At 38.8% G+C, this 25,807-nt stretch overlaps 1 protein-coding gene and 1 long non-coding RNA gene across 2 annotated transcripts; both read left to right on the top strand.

Moving 5' to 3' along the window:
- Positions 1-758: 758 nt before the first annotated feature.
- Positions 759-7,607, top strand: LOC108886556 (uncharacterized). Its single transcript, XR_007814347.1, has 3 exons — positions 759-805; positions 6,674-6,991; positions 7,085-7,607. It is a non-coding gene; the product is annotated as an uncharacterized LOC108886556 (long non-coding RNA).
- Positions 7,608-9,096: 1,489 nt separating this feature from the next.
- Positions 9,097-24,702, top strand: wnt7aa (wingless-type MMTV integration site family, member 7Aa). Its single transcript, XM_018681478.2, has 4 exons — positions 9,097-9,693; positions 9,960-10,186; positions 15,540-15,811; positions 23,005-24,702. The coding sequence occupies exons 1-4, from the start codon at positions 9,623-9,625 to the stop codon at positions 23,482-23,484; spliced, it is 1,050 nt and encodes a 349-aa protein (XP_018536994.1). The 5' UTR covers positions 9,097-9,622; the 3' UTR covers positions 23,485-24,702.
- The last annotated feature ends 1,105 nt before the right edge of the window (positions 24,703-25,807 follow it).

Here is a 25,807-nt window from a genome sequence, read left to right as displayed (position 1 = left end):
AGTGATAGTTGTAGTCAAGCTTTATTTTCATATTTTTTAAATCCTGATTAAACTGATTTATGTTTAAGTGACATACCTAGACATGCATTTGGAATAGTTACAGTAGATACACTGGTTAGGTCTTTTACCTATTCATATTCGCTACTGAAATGGGATATATGGCCTAATGTGTGCCTACTGCATGTTCTGTGTCAGGGATTTTTTACCTCTTGCTAATGTTAATTTGAACATAGCCACTGTACTGCTATGCAAGATGGAACTGTTAGGGCATCTGTACAGATGATTTTGTTTGATGTTGATCGTACAATAAAAACAGGGAAACTGCAGTAGAATTTACTGAAATGTATATGTGAAATTGCTGAATCACAATAAAACTGACTTTTGCAATAACTCACCACAGTCATTGTAACCTTATTTCATCCTGCTCCCTCCTACTATGACCTGATTCTGTGACTGAAAATAGTGCCTTTTCAGTGACTTGGTGTTTAATATCTGATAAATAATTGTTACATTGTTACAAGATTGTTACAAGATTCAAATTCAAGAAACATAGAAAAAAACATCACCTTCCTTATATAACTTTCGTTGCAGGAAATATCCAAAAAAAGGATACAGACATTTAATTTATGAAATTATTAGTTTATACATCCATCGTTTAGTCAGTGTGAATAGAAATGTTGCTGTAGTATACACTGCGAAACAGGGAGGGGCTGTAATGCGCCTCTAACTTCGTTGTAAGCTGCGCCAACAAATCACGAAGAAGAAGCAGTCAGAGGGTGGAGAAGCGTTTTGACATGGCAGACAGGTGGGTGAACTGTATTAATCCTACATTCTTAACTAATATATCTGAATGCTTGGGTATGCATTCCTTTAAACACCGTATAATAACACCTGTTATTACATTGGAGCGGAAGACCCGGCTGCTCCACTTTTATCCGACGTTTGCTTTTCTGGTCAACCATGCTGGAACGTGCTGCTAGCTAGCTGCTAGTTCGATAGGGTTAGCCAGCAAGTTGTAAGTAGTGGTCAGCCGACCTAGCAGAGTGTAGTGCAACGATTAGAGCCCTTCAGATATGCGTTTGATTGTTATATTCAGTACGGTCCACCCAACGGTGAAAATATCCAGATTAGATGTTGGAGTTCCCTAAATGCCCAGTCACGTTGGCTGATTAACAGAACCAGCTAGCTTGCTACCTTCCACTGCCTGTCAGAGTCGGTCCTGGTCCCAGTATCAGGTAGAAAGGCTGAAATTACTATTTATTGTCAAGGGTTACTTAACAAATTCTGAAGAACGCATGTATTGAGAGCTTGTCTAATTAACAATAACAACATAATAACAGAGCCGCCCTGCATGAAAAAAACAAAACAAAACAAAAAAAACGTACAATCATTTTCTTTCAAAATTTTATTATTATGGGACAACAGTGACACGGAATGACATCGTGTTTGATCGGAACGGAGATGTTGCTGGCAGCTGTAGGTGACCCCCTGCTGTCTGATTAGGTTTTTACAGAAAATCATGGTTGATAGACTTGCTTGTGTAGTTTAATCGTAATAGCTGTTTGTTGCATCTAAGTATAATTCACCAGACTAATCGTGAAGTAATTTACATCTCCAGCTAAGGCTGTAGGCTAATGCTAAAGTCATCAAGTACTTCCATGGTCATTTAGGTTATTTTTCAAGCAAAATGAAAACATACAAACAAACAAACAAACAAAAAACCCTTCTATATCATTTTAAAAGGAATATCTTTGGATTTTGGATTGTTCGGACAAAATAAAATAGCCTATATTCGTCTTTCTCTGCTTTACGTGATTGCAAATGGAATTTATCTTGGTTTTGGACTGTTTGGTCCAGCAAACCAACAAGTCATCTCCTTCATATCTATTAATGATATATGGAAAAATAAAAAATACTCCCCAGATATACAGTGTTCATCCTCAGTTGATTACCTGCTCAGGTGAATCAGATCCTGGCATACGTCATCTTGCTATTGGTGTAATTGTTGTCACTCATGTTACAGTGGGGGAAATAATTATTTGATCCCCTGCTGATTTTGTAAGTTTACCCCCTTACAAAGACACGAACAGTCCATAATTTTTATGATGGGTATAAAGAATATCAAAAAAAAAAGAATCTCTATTTGATTAAGAGAAAGAAGTATTTGATCCCCTACCAACCACCAACAATTCTGACCCCCACAGACCGGTTATGTACCCATGAGGCATACAAATTAGTCCTGTCCCTTTAGGTACTCCTTATCTCAACTCCTTATGTGTATAAAAGACACCTGTCACAGAATCAATGTCTTCTATTCAAATCTCTCCACCACCATGGGCAAGACCAAAGAGCTGTCAAAAGGCGTCAGGGACAAGGTTCTAGACCTGCACGAGGCTGGAATGGGCTACAAGATCATCAGCAAGAAGACTGGTGAGAAAGAGACCACTGTTGGCTCGTTAATTAAAAAATGTAAGAAATACAAGATAACAGTCAATCGCCCTTGCTCTGGAGCTCTATGCAAGATCTCACCTTGTGGGGTAAGGATGATTCTGAAAAAGGTGATGGATCAGCCCAGAATTACACAGGAGGAGCTTAAGACAACCACCTGCAGTGCTCGCAAGGTCTCCCTGCTCAAGTAGGCATATGTACAGGCCCGTCTGAAGTTTACCAATGAACACCTGAATTACTCAGAGAAAGCTTGGGAGAATGCGATGTGGTCAGATGAGACCAAAATTGAGCTCTTTGGCATCAACTTGACTTGCTGTGTTTGGAGGCAGAGAAATGCTAAATATGACCCCAAGAACACCACATCCACTGTCAAACATGGAGGTGGAAAGATTCTGCTTTGGGGCTGTTTCTCTGCTAAGGGTACAGGAAGACTTCATCGCATTGAGGGACTGATGAATTAGGCCACGTAATGTAGAATCTTGGATGAGAACCTCCTGGCCTCAGCCACAACACTGAAGATGTGTCGTGGGTGGGTTTTCCAGCATGACAATGACCCAAAACATACAGCCAAGGCAACAAAGGAGTGGCTCAAGAAGAAGCGCATTAAGATCCTGGAGTGGCCTAGCCACTCTCTGGACCTTAATCCCATAGAAAATCTGTGGAGGGAGCTGAAACTTTCCCAAGTGAGCCTTGAAATCTTTAGGATTTGTAGAGTATCTGTAAAGAGGAGTGGACCAAAATCCCCCCCTGAGATGTGCGCAAACCTGGTGACCAACTACAAGAAACGTCTAACCTCTGTGCTTGCCAACAAGGGTGTCTCCACCAAGTACTAAGTCATGTTTTGTTTGAGGATCAAATACTTATTTCACTTAATCACATACAAATTAATTTATAATCTTTATTTAATGTTTTTAATATTCTATCTGTCTCTGTTGAAATAAACCTACCAGAAAAATTATGGACTATTCATGTCTTTATAAGGGGGTAAACTTACAAAATCAGAAGGGAATCAGATAATTATTTCCCTCACTGTACATGTGGCCTGTTATATGTTGTGCTACCATTGTGTGTTTTCCCTGTGACAGAATAGGCCTCATATTATATTTCATAAATATGTAGTATTTTCTTCTGATATTAGCAGAGGCCTTCTTTATTTTAGGGGTGGTGTGGAACCTCTTGTACACTGTTGTAGGAAACGCTGATCTGATGTAGTCTAATTGAAATGACAAGCCAAACCTTTAAAGGTAAATTAGCATTTACATTAGAAATTTATCAATCTCCAACCATATGCCATTAACGGTGGGTGTACATTTTATTTTGTTCAGTAATATTTGCTATAATTAGTGCTGTCTGTATTAATTGAGGTAAACAGAATGCTGCGTCCAAAATATAGTGTTTGCAGTACAATAGCACAATATTGCCAGCTGCTGTCCATGGTACTGAACTTCAAATGAGCCATACTGTTTCTTAGGTTGGCCTCCATCATGTTGGTTTTATAGTCTTTGTCTACATACACTGGCATGGAGCATATTACAGTTTACCGTCATTTTTTTGTCCAGAGGAGGGATAAAATTATGCAAAATTGCGCAGAGGATCACCACGTTTTCCAACACATTTACTATTGCCATGTTTTGTATACCTAAGGAAGGGATTCAATTGCATTTTGTCCAATTCAAATCCAAGTCCAGTATTGAATCTGAATCTTATCAAATCCCTTATTGAATATTATTAGGTTTACCTTTCAACATTTGCAATTCGGTGAAAAATGTAAAATGAAAAATGCTAAAATAACAACCCACTCACAGACATTCTTTGGCTGAATACAGACATCAGCCATAGAGCTAATTAAACTGTGAGTAATTAGCTAAAGCTGATTTAATCTGCTGCTGTTGATGTCTGTCATTTTAATCAGCATCAGTCAGCTAAGAATGAGAACTCTGCTAGCTTTAGTTTTTCATTGCTCTCGGATAATTAAAAATAATGGGAGATGAAAGGTTGAAAATATGTTGGTTTCAGAAATTTGTGAACCTAGCCATAAAGTACTTTCTAACCAGTTTCACTAGTTTGTGACATAATCTAAAAGTATTGGAGAGATACCTTTAGACATCTGTCTAGTTGTATTGTGTTTCCACTCAAAATTGGACTGAAGCAAATTTGTGAACAGGCAAGAGTTGGAATCCCCTGCTTTGTTCGTACCTGCTGCTTCAAGTGTGATTTTATTGATGTAAAACTACTACATCATAACTACTCATCATCTGTTTGAATCTCTCCACAGTTCAAGGTCTGTTGACCTGCGTCAGAACATCTGGATCCAGTTAGCAGTTTTCCCTAGTCTTGGAGCCTCTTTATCATCAGATGGCCCCTGATCTTTCCTTTCACTGCAGCTAACAACTTTGTTTTCACTATGGGTTGAGGTAGTAGGTTGTATAGTTTTAGGGTCACACCCACACTGGGAGATAACTATTCAACCTACTGTCTTTCTCAAAGTGCCAAACAGACATCTCTGTCATCCCTACATGGATTCTGAAGGCCAGTTTTCTGATAGCAGTGCTTTTAATGGATGTTGATGTTTTTTAATCAGCAGTTTTTATTCCAGCTGCTCACACAGTGTGAGGTAGTAGATTGTATAGTTGTAGGGTAGTGATTTTGCCCTTTTTTGAAGATAACTATACAATCTATCGCCTTCCCTGAGGAGTGGCATCTCTTCTGTTTTATGAAATGACATTTCCTGCAATTTTCAAACATTTTTTCCTCTGTGACGCATCCTCAGTAACCATATCTGTTTATCCTGGTTGCCAGGTAATTTCCGAACTTACACAGTATATCCATAGCCATCAATAAGATTTGTGTTTATGTTTTAGTGTCACATAATCGCCATAGTCTGTTATCAGAAAGATAAGATTGGGGTGAACAAATTAAATTTGCTGTGATATGAATGTATTGGTTAAGACATTTTTCCTTGCTTTTGGTCAGTGTAAACATAAACAAATGTATTTCCTTGAGTTTTCTAATAAAATCTGGCACAATATGATAAACAGTTGTGGGCTAACAGTTGATTGATACTGAATTACAAATGTCTGGTGATTTAAAAAAAAAATTTAGATCCTTTACCTACATAAAAGTATTAATACAGTGTTAAACTGCTTAGTATCAAGTAAAAGTAAAAATTAGTACAGAGTTAAAAACACTTCAAATGTTACAAGTAATGCATTGTGCAGAATAGTCATTGAATATTTGATGATTATTATAATCATTTGTAAGCAGCAATTTAAAGTTGTACTTGGTTGGGGTGGAGGTGGACTAATTATGTATCACTGGGTATTGAAGTTTAAAGCAGTGCATTAAATTAGTGAAATGTTACTCTTCAAAGTGACTATGAAAAGTATAAATGTTCAGTTATTATTATTTTACAGATGTATAATTTCCTAAGAAATACTATGTAATGTACTAATTGTACAGGAAATGGAGAGTTCATTTGGTTCACATCCAATTAAGTGCAAGTGTTACCCAGAGTCTTAATAAGTGCACATTAGCTAAATATGCAAAAAAGTAAGTTGTCTTCAAACATACATTGCAACATACAGTACAATCCCCAATAATGACATAATGAATTAGTATTTACTAGTATTTAATTGAACTTTTCTTAAAGTAGCATAGTACAAGTACCTTACAATTGTACTAATTTAAGTACAGTACTTGAGTAAATGTGTGTAGTTACTTTTCACTGTGGATGCCACACTTAGGTCAGACCTGAGATGTCAATGTACATGTACAGTGGTGGAATAAGGTTTTCGGACATGCTTAAAATTTTACACAATCTCAAATAATATCATGAAATATTTGGGGAAAAATCTTTTTTGTGTTTCAAAAGGTGTGGCTGCATTAGACAGACACAAACAAATACAAATTATATATTTTTGTTAATTTACAAGAAAAACTAACAAAACTAAATTCTTGACAGTTTCAATATGTCAGTTCTCAACATTGTTGGTATCAAAGTCAACAAATAACAGAGAATGTGTTCAAAACTGAACAAAAAATAAATAAACCATCACATCATCAAATTAATATTTAGTAGTCCTGCCATTAGCACGCACTAGAGCTCTAATCCTGGCTGGCATGTTCCCCACAAGCCTTTCACGCTTTTGAGGGGTAATCTTGTCCAATTCTTCTTGAATTATTCCTTTTAATTCTTCTAAATTCTTTGGTTTATGCTTTGAAACAGACCTTTTGATGATCCACCACAGATTTTCAATGGGGCTCATGTCTGGGGATTGAGCTGGCCATTCTAAGACCTGGATACAGTGTTCCTGCAGCCAAGTTCTGCTGGCCCTGGATGTGTGGCAAGGGGCATTATCTTGTTGAAACATTCAGTTTTGACATCGATGGAACAGTGCACGTACAGAAGGGAGCATGTGGGTTTCGAGAATGGCACAATACTTGGCAGAGTTCAATGTGCTATCACAGACAGTGAGATGGCCAACACCAGCAGCACTTATGCATCCCCAAACCATGATAATGCCTCCACCATGCTTGACAGTAGGTAAGGAAAGAAGATTCTTCTTTCAAATCCTGGCTGTCCAGTTCTTGTGTGCTTGGGACCAAAGATGGCTAACCTCTGTCTCTCATTGATCAGGGGCTTCTTGACAGCCTTGTAGGACACCAGTTTGGTTTGAACACTGCTGCTGAAGCTCCTGTGATGTCATTCAGCGATTTTCCCTGCACATGTGGATCAGGATGTGGTTATTTCTTGCTGAAGAAATCCTTGGATGCCCAGATCTTGGTTTGTCTTCCAAGCTGTTGGTTCATCAGTATTTCTGCAGAGTGTATCTAACTGCTGAAGGGCTGCATCTGCACTTCCTGGCTATCTGGCGGGAGTTGTACCCTTCCTGGCTGAGAATCTGTATCTTCAGGCGTGTTTCTTGCATTAGGTTTCTTGTTTTAGCCATTTTTGTCCCCTGAAGAACTTTCAAATGTGCTGGCAACAAAAATTGTGTCTTAATAAAAAGCATGACCTTCATTAGTGGATCACTGGTACCAAAATGACCCAATACTCAAAATTGCTTATGTATTTTTATAGAACCAATCAATTTTAAGCTTTTAATTGCTTTTTTAGGATTTGTTTAGTATTTTGGCTGTGACTGTACTAAAAGAAATTGCACTTGAAGACCTAAGAGTGATTCTTAATGCAATATTTCACAAATGCATGGGGTGTCCGAAAACTTTTTTCCACCACTGAATGTTTGTACTGTACAATGCCATGTTTCTATCCAGCCAGGACCAAAAACCATTTGATACCACTATTTTTCAATTTTAAATTATTAAGCTTGCACCGATTTATGTGTATAATAACATAATTCATTTGACTTCATGTAGATCTTACAACTCATTCAGCCAGTTTTGCAATACTGGTTACCAACTGGAGAAAGTAGGCAGGGTGCCATGGTCTCAAATTCACTATGTTAGGTGTTTTCAATTTAAAGTATGGTATCAACTCATTTTCTTGTGGGCCTGTGTCAAATGTTTGTGCCCACACAGTGCATTTCCTGAATTAGTTGTGTTTAAACAAGTTAACACGTATTATTCCAGCAAAGGAGTACTGGTTGGTTTTGTAATCTACAACATATAGACTTGTGTGAGTACTTACATCATGGCAACTTGAAGGAAACATTGTAGGAAACTTTGTGCCCAGAGGCCCTAAACAGGTTAATTCAGCTGCGCATTTTAAAACATGACCATAGCAGTTCCACTGGTACAACAGCAGATGGAGTTATAGTCCTTTGACAACTCAAACCATCGGTCCCACATAGGGGACCACCATGAAGTGGCTTCAAATTCTTTGTTCAGTCACTTATAAAACTTATAAGTGACTGAACAGAGATGTTATTGCTTAAATTCAGTTTCTACATTTTTTTCCTCCCCTCGTTTCCATATGCTGAGAAATTAAATCTGTTACAGACTAAATGCAATACGTCAGAACCTACCTTCAGAAAATATTTGTCAAGAATGAAAAACTTTGTATGTCCCAGAAATGTCCCGGAAAGCTGACGATGTGTGACTGACAACCGCAGCCTGTTGAAACATACATTATTATGCAGAGCTGGAAGAAAAACTAAAATAATTCAATCAAGTAAAATTAGCATTAGGTGTACTATAAATTAAAAATAGACTACTCTTTTACAGAATGCTGCATTCAAACGTGTATTTCAATCAAAGTACAGACGTGTTTCAGTATTAAAAGTAACATTTCATATGCGATGATAGATATTTCACTTAATTACTGGATTATTTTTATTGACGTGTAACCATGCAAGTCGGATTTTAAAGTTGCAGCTGGGAGTGAGTTAATTTTGCTCAATTTATATAGTGTATATAGTGTAGGCTATTTGTGAGTTGATAGTATGTTTGTTATAACCACTCTGTTTTGTAAGGTTATTATTATCCTATTCCATTCCCTCTGAAATGTGGTGGAGTTACAGTATAAAGAAATATAAAATGACACTGGTACTTGCTGTGAATTGGTTTGGGATTGAGATGCAAATCGCATCAGATGAAATATGATCTGATGGGGGAGTTCAAAATGTGCCAAGATAACACAGAACGAGTGGGAGGGGCGTTTATTTATGGAAAAGAAATTTAAAAAAATTGCGGATAGTTGGTTGTCTGTCAGAGAGTGCTGCTATTTAGTGGAGGGATGGATTTTGAGGTGGACGGATGATCCAGTGCTAAGGAGAGGACTATGAGGTCTGCGAATTTGCACAAGTGTGCGGACCTGGCGAATTGACCAGATCTTCATTTCAGCTGTACCCACGTCTGCAGAGGAGGAGAGAGGAGGTGAGCGTGTACCTGCAGGCTGAGACTGCGAGTGGCTCAGAGGCAGATCCTCCACAGAACACGCCCTGATTGAAAAGGTAGACACACATTTGGTCTAATAATCGAGGAGCCGAGCTGCTTACCTGAAAACAACAGCCCCAATGCTCCACCTTAGGCTCACACCACCGGACACCTACCAAATGAAATCAGGACGAATTTATTTCCACAGACTCTGGTGTGTCCCGAGGAGCTTAGTCCACGTTTGTTGCTCGGAACACCTGGAGACCCTGCGGGACTCGATAGAGAAATAAAGCTGGTTATTGGACAGTAGAGTATTAATCCACTGGCTGGGCTGAACAACATGAGTAGGAAGACACGGCGCTGGATTTTACATTTTTTCCTGTGCCTTGGAATACTGTATTTGAAAATCGGGTGAGTTGTTGAGATATCCTAAGGGTTGTCTTTACAGTTGCACACAGGCGCTGCAAGACTATGAAAGGAATGCAGAAAAGGTGTTGCTGGAAAATATAATAACAATGCTCTACATTATGGGACAGTAGATAAAATGTCAAAAGACCACACGTGTAATTACTGTGTCTATTTCCTCAGATTACGGTCTCCAGAAAGGTCTATACTAAAACGCCTGGGGAACTTCCATAGGGAAAATGCCAAATTTTAACCTTTCACCTTCACCGCAGGGGTCTGTCATCGGTAGTTGCACTGGGAGCGAGCATCATCTGTAATAAAATCCCCGGCTTGGCCCCGCGTCAGAGGACTATCTGTCAGAGCCGACCAGACGCGATCATAGTGATCGGAGAGGGAGTTCAGACGGGCATCAGTGAGTGTCAGTTTCAGTTCAGATACGGACGCTGGAACTGCTCTGCCCTGGGAGAGAGGACTGTGTTCGGGAAAGAGCTCAAAGTGGGTATGTTGCACTCTGATTTTTTATTTAACAAGAAACAATCTGTGTACATTTATTCATTGAAGTTGTTGGTTCTTTGTGCAACAAGCATTTTGATTTTGTTTTATTTCCTTGCATTACTCCATGTGGTTTTGTCATGGGCTTTCTATTAAGTTTGAAGTGATTTTATTGTTTTACTCTTAGTTATTGTATGCAGACTAATGTTCCCGCGGGGCTCTATGGATTTACAGTTTTACAGTTTAACAGTTACAGAAGTACTAGAGAATTACTGGAGAATTACTTTTGTTGTTTTGATAATTAGAAAACTGCTAAACACTAACAAAAGTTTTTGCTTTGTCTTTGAGACTTCTACAAATCAATGAAATTCTAATAACTTTATTTATCCCCAAGGGAGCAATTAGAGAGCATGAAGAGCAGCTCAAAAAACAAACCAAAAAAAAGGGGGGGGGGCTCTGAGAGGAAGTCCACTAATTTTGGAACTTATCACACCAATCCACAAACTGGTGAAGAGCTGTGTTGTGGTGGTGTGAGGGGCCTGAGAGCAGAGACAGCAGAACAGTGTCATCAGAGAATTTGACCAGGTGGCAGTTAGGCTGGATTAGGGCTGCACAATTATTCGTATTAAAACCGCGATCTCGATTCAGAGCTCTGATCTCATTTCTAAATGACAAGGATTCTGCTGCATTTTCATCAGAGACACCCGCTGCATCAAAACGAACGCTCCTATCTCCCTCAGCCAATGACAATGCGCCATTGCACCACGTGATTCAGAGCAGCAGAAACTCAAATAAACCTGATGCGAGTGAGTGAGTGACAACGCTAATGACAGTGGGAGGTCGGACGTTGTGTTGGGCAAATAAAAACGGCTAAATTAATCCAGAAGAAATCCCCGCTGATGGCACCGTGCACGCAACGAAAAAAGATTAGCTAGTTAATACTACCATTTTCTCTTTTTCAGTTCTTTCTCTCTCTCCCCTTTGGCTCAGCCAGGTATTCTGCAGCTTTAATAATATTTCAGCAGCGGCAGTAATAAACACTGCAGACAGACATTGTCAGCCGGATTCAACTCGTCTTAACACCGGTAGTTTCCGTTTTAGATGTGCGGATTCTCGCGGCGGGCATGCAGCTGTCAGTAAGCAGGTAGAACTCACCTGACACTGGAGCAGAGAGAATCAGAGCGAGTCACACTGCCTGCATTATTACCATACCTGACAAGCTCCCATAGACACAAGGAAATTACAGACCCGATCAGCTAGCCAAACATTCAATTCAATTTTATTTATATAGCGACGAATCACAACAGAAGTTATCTCAAGGCACTTTTCATATAGAGCAGGTGCTCTATATGTGCTCTTTAAGACATGGCCTGTCCTATATCAGGCACTATTATATCTTCAGTTCCGCTTCCTAGTGTATCAAGTAAATTAGTGCAAAAAAAAAAAAAAAAAAAAAAAAACACTTGATCTTGAGAGAGAATTGGGATCTCAATTCTCAGCAAAAAAAAAAAAAAAAAAAAAAAAAAAAAATCGTGATTCTCATTTTTTCCAGAATCGTGCAGCCCTAGGCTGAATGGACCTTCAGTTGTAGGTGTACAGAATAAAGAGCAGGGGTGAGAGGACACAACCCTGCGGAGAACCAGTTGAGGTGTGTATGGGGTTGGAAAAGATGTTGTTGACCAACACTCTCTGTGGCCTGTAGTAGTTAAGTTTCTGGGCAAGAATATCTGGCTGCATGGTGTTGAATGCAGAATAAAAATCTGCAAACTCAGCCTGGTTGTTGTGTTAGGGGTCTCCAGGTGCTTATGGATGGTGTCCATGATGAATACTTTTGCATCATCAGAAACCTGACAGTGTTCTTCTTTGGAATGGAAATGATTGTGGATCATTTCCACAGCTGAGGGACTGTGGTGCTGGCCAAGGAGTTCTGGAAGAAGAGCTGGAACACTCCCCCTAGCTGCTCAGCACAGTGTCTCAAGGTGTGGCCAAAGATGTTGTCTGACCCAGGAGCCGTGTTGTCTTTGGTCCTCTTGAATGCACTTACTACATCCTGTGTTTAGCGTTAGGACTGAGTCACCAGGTTTGAGTGAGGAGATGGTGTCATTGTGCTGGATGTTCTCTGTCTCAAATCTGGTAAAGAAGGAGTTGAGGTTGTTAGGAAGCGACGCTGAGCTTCTGCCTGCAACCTGAATGTGCTTATCTTAGGTGAGCTGCCATATTCTTTATTCTTTGCCATATTATTCTTTACCAGGCCACTTCATCTCTGTATTTAAGTTTGGCAGTTCTTATGGCATGCTTAACCTCTCTGCTGAGCTAGAGGAGTCTGTTTTTCTTATTGACAATGTCTTTGAGTTCTCTTGTCACCAAGGTTTATTGTTGGAGAAGATTGTAACCTTTTTGGTAGGAATCAGGTTACCCACACAGAAAGAGATGTATGATGTTACTGTGTCCACTACTGTGTTTATATGCATTTAGGACTGATCCATAGCATTTATCTAGTGTCTTCTCCAGATGGGTAGTGCTGTCACGATCGAGTCTTATGGTAGTACCAAAGCCTGTCTATGTGGAGAGAACTGTCGCTATCATTACTGTTAAGCCACGTTTCAGTGAATGCCAGAATTTAAGCTGTCCTGTATTCATGTATATAGTTCGTGTTGGCTTGTAGTTCGTCTGTCGTATTGCGGAGTGAGCGCACATTAGCCAAAATGACAGGAAGTGGACGATATGTACCTTTCTCCCGTTTGAATCTGGCTCGTATCCGCTCTTTTTCTTTTTTCCCTTTCTGGTTCTTCCCTTTTTGTAGGGAAACGTCTCTGTTGTGAAATTGAGGCCGGAGCTGGAGCAAAAAGTGGAATACACAACTCCCCGGCTGGTTGTTAAACACGCTGCATATGTCGATAAAGCGTGCAAGTTGCAAAAGCATCCAGATACAAAAAAACTGTTCGGCTATCATTGCACCTTTAAAAATTTGTTGAGATTAAAAAAAAAAACAAACTTTAAAAACTAAATAAATAAATGAAGGAAAAACTATATATATATATGTGTGTGTGTGTGTGTGTGTGTGTAATAATCTTGAAATAAACAGTTTCATTTTAAAATTGCTGCACAGTAGTACACCGCAGGTTGATAATTTTAGTTTGTTTGTACACTGCAAATTGACAGAAAATGTTTTTACTTTGTAGTGTATCTGTTTATTACTGTTTGACACATTTGCGCAAGAGTCTAAAAGTGTATGACAAAGCTGGATAGCAAGCATTGACAACTAAAAATATTTCCAAAATAGTCCCACAAAGGCATTCCGCTGAGGTACTTGACCTCTGACACTGACAAATATCTGCAAGTCAGAAGCTCAGACTCACTGCATCTGCTTTTGGTGGGAAAATGAGCCACAGATTTATACTGTGTGTGGAATAAGGCTTGAGGCAATGCTTGCTCCAAAGACAGGACAGTGGAATTAAGAAGAGAAATATTAACACACTCATATTTTACTGTCTTGTCCTTTAAGTTCACTCTCTCGTCTTATAGACAGAGTTGAAAAGCTTATATATAATTTTCCACTTTAAATGTCATTAAGGATTGTGTTTAAGCCTTTAATTTATGGTGATTGCTGCTTTGTGCATTGATATATTATTTTGTATTATCTTAAATGGTTGTAGTATCACCTGTAACAAATAGTGAGTACAATACAGATTCACACACTTAAAAGCTGCAAGATGAATAGTTTGATGAGTAAATGAGCAGGCATAAGCCTTAAAAGTCGATATAAACAATGATAGCAGTTTTTATCATTATAAATTATAACGCGTCCACTGATTGAAATGGTTAAGATGATACATTGAAATGAAGTCTGTGTGTTTTATCATGAATACCTACTGTGACTGAGTGCATTTCCTTACTCCCCTGTCACTGTGTCATAGCCCATAACATGCAGACCTACATGCTCTCTATCTCCTCTCAGCTAAACAACCTATGCTCATATGTTCATAAAATACTTTCCCCCCAAAAAGCTTCAAGTTCAGACAAACACTTTCTTTGTGGTTTACAAATTTACCTCCAGGTTCTGCAGCTTTGGCAGATGATTTTTTGTAGAATAATTTTAGGCCACCGCTCTAGAGAAGAAGCTACACTTTTTTTAATGCACGTCAGTAGATTTAAATAAAACTCAGTGAGAGAAGATGATTGCAAATATTTCAACCCTGCAAAATCCACATTTACTCAGGCTATCTGAATCCATTCTTTTGTTTCAGCAGACTGGAACAGAGATATCTGACATAATACATAAATCTTGGACTGTTGGCAGTGAACAATGTACAGTATTTTGGCACTAGGATCAAGTATCCCCCCCATCCACCAAGATGGCTACTTAAAGTAACTCAATGTGGGTACTGGCCGCATCTATACTGACTGAAGGCGTAGCCCATAAAATGTTTGTAGCAAATTATATAATAGTTAATACATTTGGTTTACAAATTTAATGCCAGGATGCCGCTGCATTTAAATTGTACCTCTGTGGTATTGTCTGTCACTGCACGACAATCATAGATTCACATCAGTTTGTTCCAGCTGATCTCAAAATCTCAACACTTGTACATAATTACTTTGTACTTGTACAAAAAAGAAGCAATAACCTTAAATGTCTAGAAAGCTTCTATGGTGGTTTAATTGTGAAAGGTGATGACTTTATTGGAACATTTTTGCAACTTGTGGTCATTTTTATATGGTTTCCACATGCGCTCATAGGAATTATCTCCATTTTAATTAAAAAATGCAGTTGACCTGAAGCACTCAGATTTATGGAGTGGGAATCCGTCTATGTAGGGAGGCTCTGCATGCCTCGCAGATTTACCTCCAAGGGGTGGATCCCAGTGATGACAGCTGGGACAAAGGCCAAAATGATGCCTAAACATTTAATATGTTCTCTCACATGCAATGTATATAATAGTATATATCTTTACAAATCATATGTAATCAAAATGCTGAATGTTAATTGGTGTAGTCGTTTAATTATACTCACAAGATTTACAGACTAGTCACAAACCTAAAGATTCTTTGATTATAACTAATAAATACAATGAAGCTGTCCTGCTACTCTATAAAAAGTTGTATTTTTATAGGGTATAGGGACTTTTCTCTTCGTCCAGATTGCTTCATTATATTTTCTGCAAGATTCAAAGAAGAAGAACTCTTGAAGTTTATTTGTTTAAAGAGAGCTTGATTAATGAATAGGATTTGGCTTGGCTCATGTATTTTAAAATTTGGTTTGAGGCAGCTATGCCAGGTATGTAAGGAGGCTTGACAGAGTCTGAAATAGTGAATCCTGTCTGCAATTTTGATTAAAATGTCTTTTCTCTTTACAACAGGCAGTAAGGAGGCTGCATTCACCTACGCTATTATTGCCGCTGGGGTCGCCCATGCAGTCACTGCAGCCTGTACCCAGGGCAGTCTTAGCGGCTGTGGCTGTGACAAGGAGAAACAGGGTTTCTACAACCAGGAGGAGGGCTGGAAGTGGGGAGGCTGCTCTGCAGACATCCACTATGGCCTGGGCTTCTCCAAGGTGTTTGTGGATGCACGTGAAATTAAGCAGAATGCCAGGACTCTCATGAATTTACATAACAATGAGGTGGGACGCAAGGTATGTTTATGTTCTTGTTGTCTTGCTTTTATTTTAGCATATCCAAATCACATAACCACTCAATAGCAAATTATTTACAATAGATGCTCAAGGTTAGAAAGACCAAAACAGTAGGCAATAAAATCAAATTAATTAATAATAAGCTGGGGGGGGCAAGGTGAATTTTATCTATTAACCTATTAACATTAAAGTGCTGTGGTATCATTTTGTCATTTTAGGAATAATATCAGTGGACACAACATATAAAGGATAAGGCGGGCAAAGACTGGCAATATTCACTTTTTTTCTCCCAAAACCAACCAAATGAATGTATCCTACTATCAAGGATCTATCCAAAGCCTCACATATCTTATTCTTCTGTGCCATAGAGCGTCACAGTTTTCCAAAAACATTGAAAAACACATAAAAGAGCCACACTGTTTTACTCAGTGACATCTTCCTTCCTTACCATGAATACACAAACTGTAGTTTATCTTGACTCAATCCCATATACACTGTCCTTCTGCCATAAATACTCACTACAAGACCAAATGTGGCATAATCCACTGCTGAAAATTATCCCCATTAAATGCACTGTTTCCTCCTATTTGAGTAACAGCTGATAGGAAATTACTGAGTCTTTTTAAGATGAAACTATATATTTGTGAGTTGGTTTTAAAAATGCATGTCTTCAGTAGAAACTAGTCTCAAGGCTGAGAACCAGAGACAGAGTAGTGATCAGAAGGCACTGAGAGACAGACTAACACATTGTTGGCTTCAGTCTTTTCACAGGGTTTGTTGACAGCAAGAAAACCATGGAATAATCCCAGTCTTATCTTTTAATTTAGCATTATGATTTAGCCACCAATTTGCTATGCCTTATCACAAAAACACATTGCTGTATGGAAGGCTATAAACAGTCCTAAAATACATTATGCACTAACTAGTAAACACAGGAAGTCTGGTTATTCAGAGGTAAAAATATATTATCTAATTATAAGAATATTATAAACACTGTAATATACTCTGTTTGAAAGAGCAGGATAAAATCAAGGTAAGTCAGGTAATAGCCATCCATACATATATATCTTTTCTCTATCTGCTGCTTTACTTGCCTGTTAAGGGCTGCAAGGGAAATCCCAGCATGCTTTAACAAAGAAGCAAGGTAAACCCTGAATATGGTGGCTATCTTCCACAGTGTTGACACATGTACTGTAGTTAGGCTATAGCATTCAGATGCACATTCACATATGACTCAGGTTTAGTGCTATTCACTCAACCACCAAGTCAGGCAATAATGAATTCTATCCAGAAATCAAAGGCTGATGTTGAACTGGTGACTTTTATGATTTTTTGTCATTTTGAAAGTAATTTTTTGTAAGAAATGTGCCATGATTACAGAAAAAGAGGTAAATAAAACAAAAAAGAGGTTATTTTGTAGGTTGAACATTTAACAGATCAACCATAACAAAGATGAACCAACATGACAAAAGAAATACACCAGTGTATAAAACATGGCTGTTGTTGCATTTATCATTATTCAGGTAAATCTGACTATCTTTCTTGAAATACCGTTGATTTTTCTTTGATGCAGCCCTACTTTAGATTATGTAATTCCTGTTAAATTCTGGTTGCTGTCTTCAACTCTGGGGCATTTATAATTTTTCATAAGGAAGGTGTAAAAATGAAGGATTTATATGGTATTTTGTGATTAGCTGATGATTCTGATAGAGGTCATAACCAGGGAAATTGACAAGTATAGTGACATCAGAAGCTACTGAGGACAAAGTGAGGTTAATGCAAGATCCTACACGTATTTAGAGAATGTAAATAATTTAGAGTCAAGAGCTAACAGTATCTGACATGATGCACCAGTACATTAGCCTGATTTGCCCTGCGATGGACTGGTGATCTGTCCAGAGTGTGCCCTATTTCAACTGGGATAGGTAATATCCCCCTTGCAACCCTTACAAATAAGCAGTATAGATAACTGATGGATGGATTAGCCAGACGTCAGGAACCAAATTGTAGATCAATAGAAATTGCAGGATCAGACATAATGTGGCCCCACAAGAAAGCAGTCTATTGGAAAAGCCACAACAGGCGCATGATAGATCAGTCAAATTCTGGGTTAAACTTCTTAGACTACTGCAATCTACACAGGTCTGCTAAATCTTGTAGCTGCTGCATTTAGAGACTAACAGAAAGAGACAAAAAGTAATTAATATAATTTATGTGATTTAGTTTGTACAGTAGAAAAGATAAGGAAGATGTGAGGAGTTCTTAGCCATTTAACTACTTTGTGACATCATAATTAAGAGGGGTAGTCATTCCATAAGCTGCTTAGCAAAATCTCCCATTGAAGTCTGGACAATGGTGGTAGTTGTAAAGGGGTGAAGGGCAATGGCTAGAGATCTGGATGGATATGATGTGCAGCAGGACTTCTGATAATGTCAGTGGATGCTGGTTCTGATGAAAACTGAAGGTGAATGAGGTGAAGGCGGAAGCTGCAGAGAAAGGAACAATTTGTGGGAAAATCTGATTGGTTTAACTGAAAGACAACTCATTCATTTGACCAAGTCGAAAACGGGAAAGAGAGGAGAGAGATGGAGAGCGAGAGAGACAGTAAATAGAGAGAATATGAAAATAGTTTTACTGATGGAACTTTTGCTGAGCTCACTCAAGAGAGGTGAACAGAGAGTGATACTTCAAGGATGATTAAATTAGCATATTTAATTTAGTGTGCGCAAAAAGAAATACAGTTTGTAAGGAGCCTAAAAGGGTACTCATTCCATGAGCTGCACAAGAACACCCCCATACATAATATGAAAATTAGTAAGGGATAAGACCAGAATTCAATGATGAAGGTCAGCAATGACCAGCAACAGAGTATGCCAACTTGGTCAGCAATAAATTAGTGTGTCAAGTTAGGGTGCCAACAAAATCAAGGTGCAATAGAAGCACTAGGAAATAGTGAAAAGGTAACTGTTGATAGGTTTAAATTGCTGGTATTTGATCATGGATCAGAGGCAACAAAAAGAAGAATAAGTGCGAGCTACAGCTGGACTATAAGGAATGCAGATAAACCACTAAAATACTGACTCAAGCAAAGAGTCAATGTAAGGAGAAAAAAACACCTCTGTGAGTACTGTCATCATTATGTAAAATGGAAAGAATGATTGGGTGTCTAATGTCGGGGACAGAAGAAGAAACTTTTGAAATAACTTTTAGAAGTATTTTAATGGTGGGGTTAGAAAAGAAGGATCACAGCACATTATGTTGTAACACAGAAATGTGCTGAGGTTTGAAATAATGAACATCCATGCAGTAACAAATGAAGGCACAAACAGTATTTATAGAAACATGTTTTAAAGGCATAGCAGTAGAAGCACAAAAACATAGCAAAAGCGCTTCATGCACAATCATATGCATTTAGAGTGGAAGATGCTAAGCACTTTCTCATATACCGTGTATCCTAGCTGATTCTGATGTACTTAAGCAAGGGGTCTGATTTAGAACAGAGCTTTGAGAAGGGGAACTTGATACTTTGGTATCTGGGCAGAGGCTCCAATGCCAATATTTTGCACAGTGCAGATCAAATTGGGAAAAAGAGGGAGGCCAGTGTCTTGCAAACCGGTGGTTTGAAGAAATTGTTTGAGTCTGTGGAATGCATCAGTTCATAGAATATAGTTATGCCATTCCAGTGATCAAGCCGATGAGACCAAAAGTGCAGGCCAGGAGAAGGAGTGCCTCCCTGGGAATGATAAGAGGTCCAAGAAAGGAGAGCAACTGTTGTTTTATGATGTTTCAAGTAGAGTCAAAGGATGTCATTGTATCATAGATACAAACTGCTTTCAGTTAGGTGTAGTCAAGTGTAATGCTTAGCAACTCCAGATGTGTATCCAGTTACTTTCTTATCAGACAGGGAGATGCAGTGATAACAGAAATATTGTTTCAGTTTGGGTAGAGATTCACTTGAGCTATCATGTTTGGAATCTATCAGGGGGTAATCGACCAGCAGATGGAGAACAGAAGGAACCCTGACTTTGTTTAGCAGAATCCAGCGAAGTGCTTCAGAAACTAAGTTAAATCTGCATGAGCTAAGCCGGCAGCAGTCAGGTACACCACAGAATAGAATTTGCAATCTACTGGAAGGGGTGGACTGGAGCAATTTCAAAGGTGTGAGTTATGTCTGCTTTGGAGAGCTATGCACCCTGCAAAGCCAGTTTTATTAGTTTAGCTGCATTGTTGATAGCAGCATAATGAAGAGAAAATGGCTCAAGTCAAATGAGGCCATTTTCTAGAGAAGCGTCCAAAGTGGGGTGTAACCTTTATTGAGCCCTTTCTTTAATAACTGAGAAACAATTTCTGGATCTTTTATTTAATGTAGACTTGAGATTTTTTGCGTCATAAGTAATAGTTGGAGATGTGAGGACTCTGACCCAAAATCTCTGAGAAAGACCTGTGAGTGTGATCTACAAACACGAGATCTGTACACTTAAAGACCACAGTCTTTCCTTTGGAAGATTTTTGATGGACAGGGATATTTGTGGCTTGAGGGATGCATGGTTTACCTAATGGAGGATCTGGGATGGCAGAGGCCAGAGAGTGTTGAGTGGTTGAACAGAGGCTGACTGCAACAGGGAGGCCTGTGTGGCAGTGAGGGTCACTGAGATGATGAGGCAGAGGCTGAAGCATTTTCCATGGACTGAAGGTGTGTAGGGGGTTAGCCAGACACTGCAGGTGTCAGCCAGGGTATTGTTTGCAGTGGAGTTGCTTGGAGTAGCCTGAGAAGGGCATGATTTCTTGGTCCTTTTGGGGTCATGAACACACATGGAGGGAGAGCCAGATGCTGGAGCAGATGTGTCTGGAACAGGAAATGGAGTCTACTCAGAGGTATCACTGAAGGCTAATTATCCACCATCTCACAAGCTCAGAGAAAGAGAGATGATTATGCAAAATCTGGAAAGGATCTGGGAAACTGCATTGTGCATTTTCATGATGTTCCAAATTGCTCTCCATCTTTTTTTATTATCATGAGAGCACCTTAGTTGACCATTGTGGTTTTACTGTATGTGCTCATGGTGCAGTTGTGATTTTCATGTAATAAAAACAGATAAGCAGTACATACAATGCCACTCTGTTGTGTTTGGGACCCCAAAAGTGTAATTTCTCTCAAAATTCTTCAGTGTCCACTATTTTCTATTAGAGAAATACACATGAAAATGTGTATTTAGAGTGACAGGTTGTGGTCCCATTCAGGGTGAAAGAGGAGTTGTTTCATCTGTGGACTACGTTTTGGTGGAAGAATACTTCATATTTGAGGTCTGGCATCAGTCAGAATGTGATACAGTGTGTGAATCTCTTAATACACACTTAGTAAACTGATACCTCTGTAATTATTGTAGTAAGGCTTTCATGTTTAATTGGAGATGATGTCAGAGTGTGTTTTGAGTGTCAACCTTCATATTTCTTGAGAAGAATAAACAATAGTGTAAAAGGTGCCACATGAGGCTTACAGGGGCTGTGTTAGACAAACAATGGCAGCTTCGTTGGCATCTCACTTCACTGAACTCCATGAATTATATGTTTGTCAGATCTTAGGAGCATGACCACACTAAGCTGTGTGCATCCAAGGCTTTTGACAATTACCCTATGAGACTCCAGAAAGTCTGAGGCCATATCAGAGTGGAATAATTAAAAAGCAGGGTGAGGCTTCTTTAATGCCAGCGAGGGTGAGGAGGAAGGAGGGTAAGCTGATGTCATTCAGCCTGAGGCACACAGAGAATACCCCAGTTGCTCTGCCAAACACACCAAAAGGTTCCATTTTAACCCTGAAAAGGCCTTTCACTGCCACCAGTCTACTCGCTATAAATGTCTTAGCATAGTGACAGACCAAACTCTCTTTTCAGTCACCTTAATAACCCCTAAATAAACCCAGCTTTTGTCTGAATTCCTCACTTTAAATAGATTCATTTTCTAACCATATACATGGAAGTCTTCTGGTCAAACTGCTGCTATTTCCATAGTTGTAAACCACTTAGTCAAAATACTGTAGTATTTTATAGTAGTAGTATTATAATACTGTTAAGCAAAAGCCAGATTGCTCTTCAGAAGCAGAGGACGAAAGATCTTCAAACCTTTGAGTATAAGGTGCAGACATGAAAACTTAGAAGTATTCTGCCACATAATTATCTGCTCATTTGTATTTTCACACTTTTCTTTTCATTTTGAAATCACAATTTATTTCAGTCTGAAGAATTACATTTCATTTGGTTGAAGCACTTCTCAGGATGTGCTTTTCACAAAACCAGGTTGTGATTGTCCAGCAAAATTGTTTTGACCATTTGACAGACACTAATTTTCCAGTAATGATGTATGGTAAAACTGTTTTTTTGGGCCAGTGTGCATCACATGATAAATGCAAAGTTGCAATACCCCATGTGGCCGCTTCACCAAAATTGTCTCATAGCTCAGCATTGTTCTTCATGACGAGATAACCCTGATGAGATCACTATGAGAGCATAGGAGTTATTCTAAGTTGACAAAGCTTCTTACAGGGAGACACTATATTGTAACTGTTTTCACAGACTGAACAATACTCACTATGACTAATAAACTGATGTATGAAATCACCAAAGTCCCTTTAAGCTTCTTTTGTTTAATTATACTTGGGTGACTCAAGTAACCCATTTACTTTATGAATTATACCAAATTACACCACATGCACAAAGTTCTGAGTATGGTTCCTCTATGAGTGCATTTTGAAGCTCATCCTGTCTCGTACAAGAATGGAACATATATTGCTACTAGCCATAGAGTGACATACTGTAGCAACTCTGAGATCTCTGGAATGCTTACATTCATTTGGAATGCACGAAAACTTTTGTCTCAACCTGTTGAACTATTCAAGCAATATCACAGAGAATTCTCTGAAGTCATATGTTTCTTACCTGCTTATTATGGAAAGACAGCAACAAACAATCTGTGAATTTGTGAGAAATTGTGTATAATGTTAGACTTACTGAACACTTCTTTTGTAAAGGATTTTGGACTCACTTCAATTATTAGATGGTGCTCTTATGAAGGTGTGGTAAATATAGTTTAATCTAAAAAAATCCAACTGTAAATCCAACTGTACTTTTAGTTGGTTTAAGGAGTTTCAAGTTTACAACTTTCAATTTGAAAAATTGAATTTTTCCTCCATGTTGTAGGTCCTGGAGAAGGGCATGCATCTGGAGTGTAAGTGTCACGGTGTGTCGGGATCTTGCACCACCAAAACTTGCTGGACGACGCTCCCCAAGTTCCGTCAGCTGGGATACATACTCAAGGACAAGTACAACCAGGCCATTCATGTGGAACCAGTGCGAGCCAGTCGCAACAAGCGCCCCACCTTCCTAAAAATCAAGAAACCCCATTCCTACCGTAAGCCCTTGGACACAGAGCTGGTCTACATCGAGAAGTCACCCAACTATTGTGAAGCTGACCCTCTGACTGGCAGCACGGGAACGCAGGGTCGCCTGTGCAACAAAACAGCTCAGCAGCCCAACAGCTGTGACCTGATGTGCTGTGGTCGGGGATATAACACACACCAGTACTCACGTGTTTGGCAGTGCAACTGCAAGTTCCTGTGGTGCTGCTATGTTAAATGCAACACCTGCAGTGAGAGGACAGAGTTGTACACCTGTAAATAGAGATATTTATTGGATATGTATTCAGACAGCTAGACCGGACTGTGTGTGCATGTGTGTGTTGTAATGTATTTCAGAATAACAGTTCTTTATGGTTGATACACATGTGTGAAGCAATGCCTTGCTGTCTTGGCATTACAGCAATCATGACAACCATAGAGTGGTGCAGGAATGAGTCCTAAAACCCAGAAGTAAGTTTGCATTTTGGCACTGCTGGTTCACTCGCCTCAAAGTCGATGAGTTTTTTGAATGGGTTTTTGCTTAAATGCCTGAAATAAGGTCTGAGCTTAATAAAAACCTCAAGATATTTTCACATTTTGTTCTAAAATATAAAATATGTCAAAAAATACCCTACTTGTGATTTTTTAAGCTTTCATATGTCTTGAAAGATACAGTTGCTACCAAGTGGCTAAATGAGACTACAGAGGTTGTTGATATCTTATAACCGCATACGAAAACTCACCACTCACCAGTCTGCCTTCACAGCCTCGTTCTGTTAATACTCATCTTCTTAGAAACTATCTGAGAAGAAAGGCTTTTTTTGTAGAAGAGATAAGCTCACTACATTAAATTACAAGTTGGAAGCGTAGTGGTGGTGATGTTGACTTCATGCAATTGTGGTGTAGTAGTTTATAGCCTAACATTAGCTTTTTACTTCTGGAGGTTGTATTAGGGCTTCAAAAATCATTACAGTGGTGTTCATTTGTGAAGATCATCTTGCTGAACAAAATGTGTAAATTATCACTAACTTTTGTGGGTCACAGAGCTTACGATCTACAATAATTGAAAAAGCAACGAAAAATCCCACTAGCTTCTTGTTGAGGGAATCAGGTGATGCTGGGTTCCAGGTTGATCCACAAAAATTCATCATCCCTGCACCACTCCTTTCCTCCAACTTGTGCTGATTACACTGATGCCAGTGCACATCTGCCACCACACTGGACTCAACCTATGGGCTGATAAATTTCATTTTCTTTTTTCTAATGCTATTTCATGCCCCAGGCTTGACTTCTCTGTAGGCCACACTGGTCCACTGGCATGACTCACCTCAAACAGTGATAGTTTTTCTTTTTCTAGACTAATAATTTATTCACTGAGAAAACTACTGATCATTTTGATATCTAAATCTGTTAAGGTTTTAAGTTGGTATAGATGCATGGCATTTTAGTAAAAAGATATTTAAGAGCACTTAAGATATATATATATATATATATATATATATATATATTTTTTTTTTTTTTTTTTTTTTTCAAAACAAGTTAAACACTGGAGCTGAAACCTGAAACAGTCAGAACTGAACTTGAATGACACATTTGGCAACCTGTGGCTTATGTGCATTAGACCTAGCAGAAGAACATTAAACTACTGATTTTGGATTCAGTGCGATAGTATTGATGTCTGCTTGTTTCTGTCCCCTTCCCCCTCCAGTATGCTGCTAGTTGTCTGGAAAGTTATGGACTTTGATCAAGCAGCTGTATTAATTCTTCAAACTAAGTTGACACCACCAGGAGCAAACGCAAGCTTCCAGACATAAATTTCCCTCAATGTTGGTTAATATTTCGTAAGAGATTATTTTTATATAAATATTGTTTTATTTATTTTCTGTCTCTGTGTAAGATTTTTCCCTTACCATTTCTGACTGTTCAGTTACTGAGTTTAGCAAAAAGAAATGACTGACTGAGATGTGTCTGTTTCCTCAGCAGCTGAATATAATAAGGTCATACTGAAATGTGCAGTGTTGTGATGTACAACTCATTTCAGAAACATCTCACCTTGCCTTGCTAATAATGTCATCTCTGCTAGCTGCTGCTCCATGAACATTAGCTTCTCTATTAGTCAGTGAGATTTCTTGTACTGGATTTCTTTCATCTGTGATTTTTCTATCCATATGCTAAGATAAACCAATGTCTACCACAGCATTTGCCATGAGAATATGCACCTTCTTAATTTCAATTTAACAACAGTTAATTTGTTAGCACTGTTCTTCTACACCTATGCTCTCCTTCACCACAATCCTTCTGTCATCTTTCCATCTTATCAGCTCTAACTCTGCGGTATATAACAGCACCATTCTGCTCTTTCTGTCTTCTGTCATGACCAGCCTCAGCCACTCAACTGTCATTTTATGTTGAGCAGCTAACTTTTAATCTGTAATGAGCCTAAAAACAATGACTAAATAAATAAATAAATAAACAAACAGAAAAATAATGTAAATGAGGTTGGAAGTTACAGTTTTACTCAGCTATCTCTAAGTTTAACCTTGCCTGCTCTTTGTCAAGCTCTTTGTCAGGCTGGTTATCATTCGATATTAACATGTTCTGACATT

The sequence above is a fragment of the Lates calcarifer genome, linkage group LG12 (assembly GCF_001640805.2).
Source record: "Lates calcarifer isolate ASB-BC8 linkage group LG12, TLL_Latcal_v3, whole genome shotgun sequence".
Lineage (NCBI taxonomy): Eukaryota > Metazoa > Chordata > Actinopteri > Centropomidae > Lates > Lates calcarifer.
This window is presented reverse-complemented; position numbering and strand designations above follow the sequence as displayed.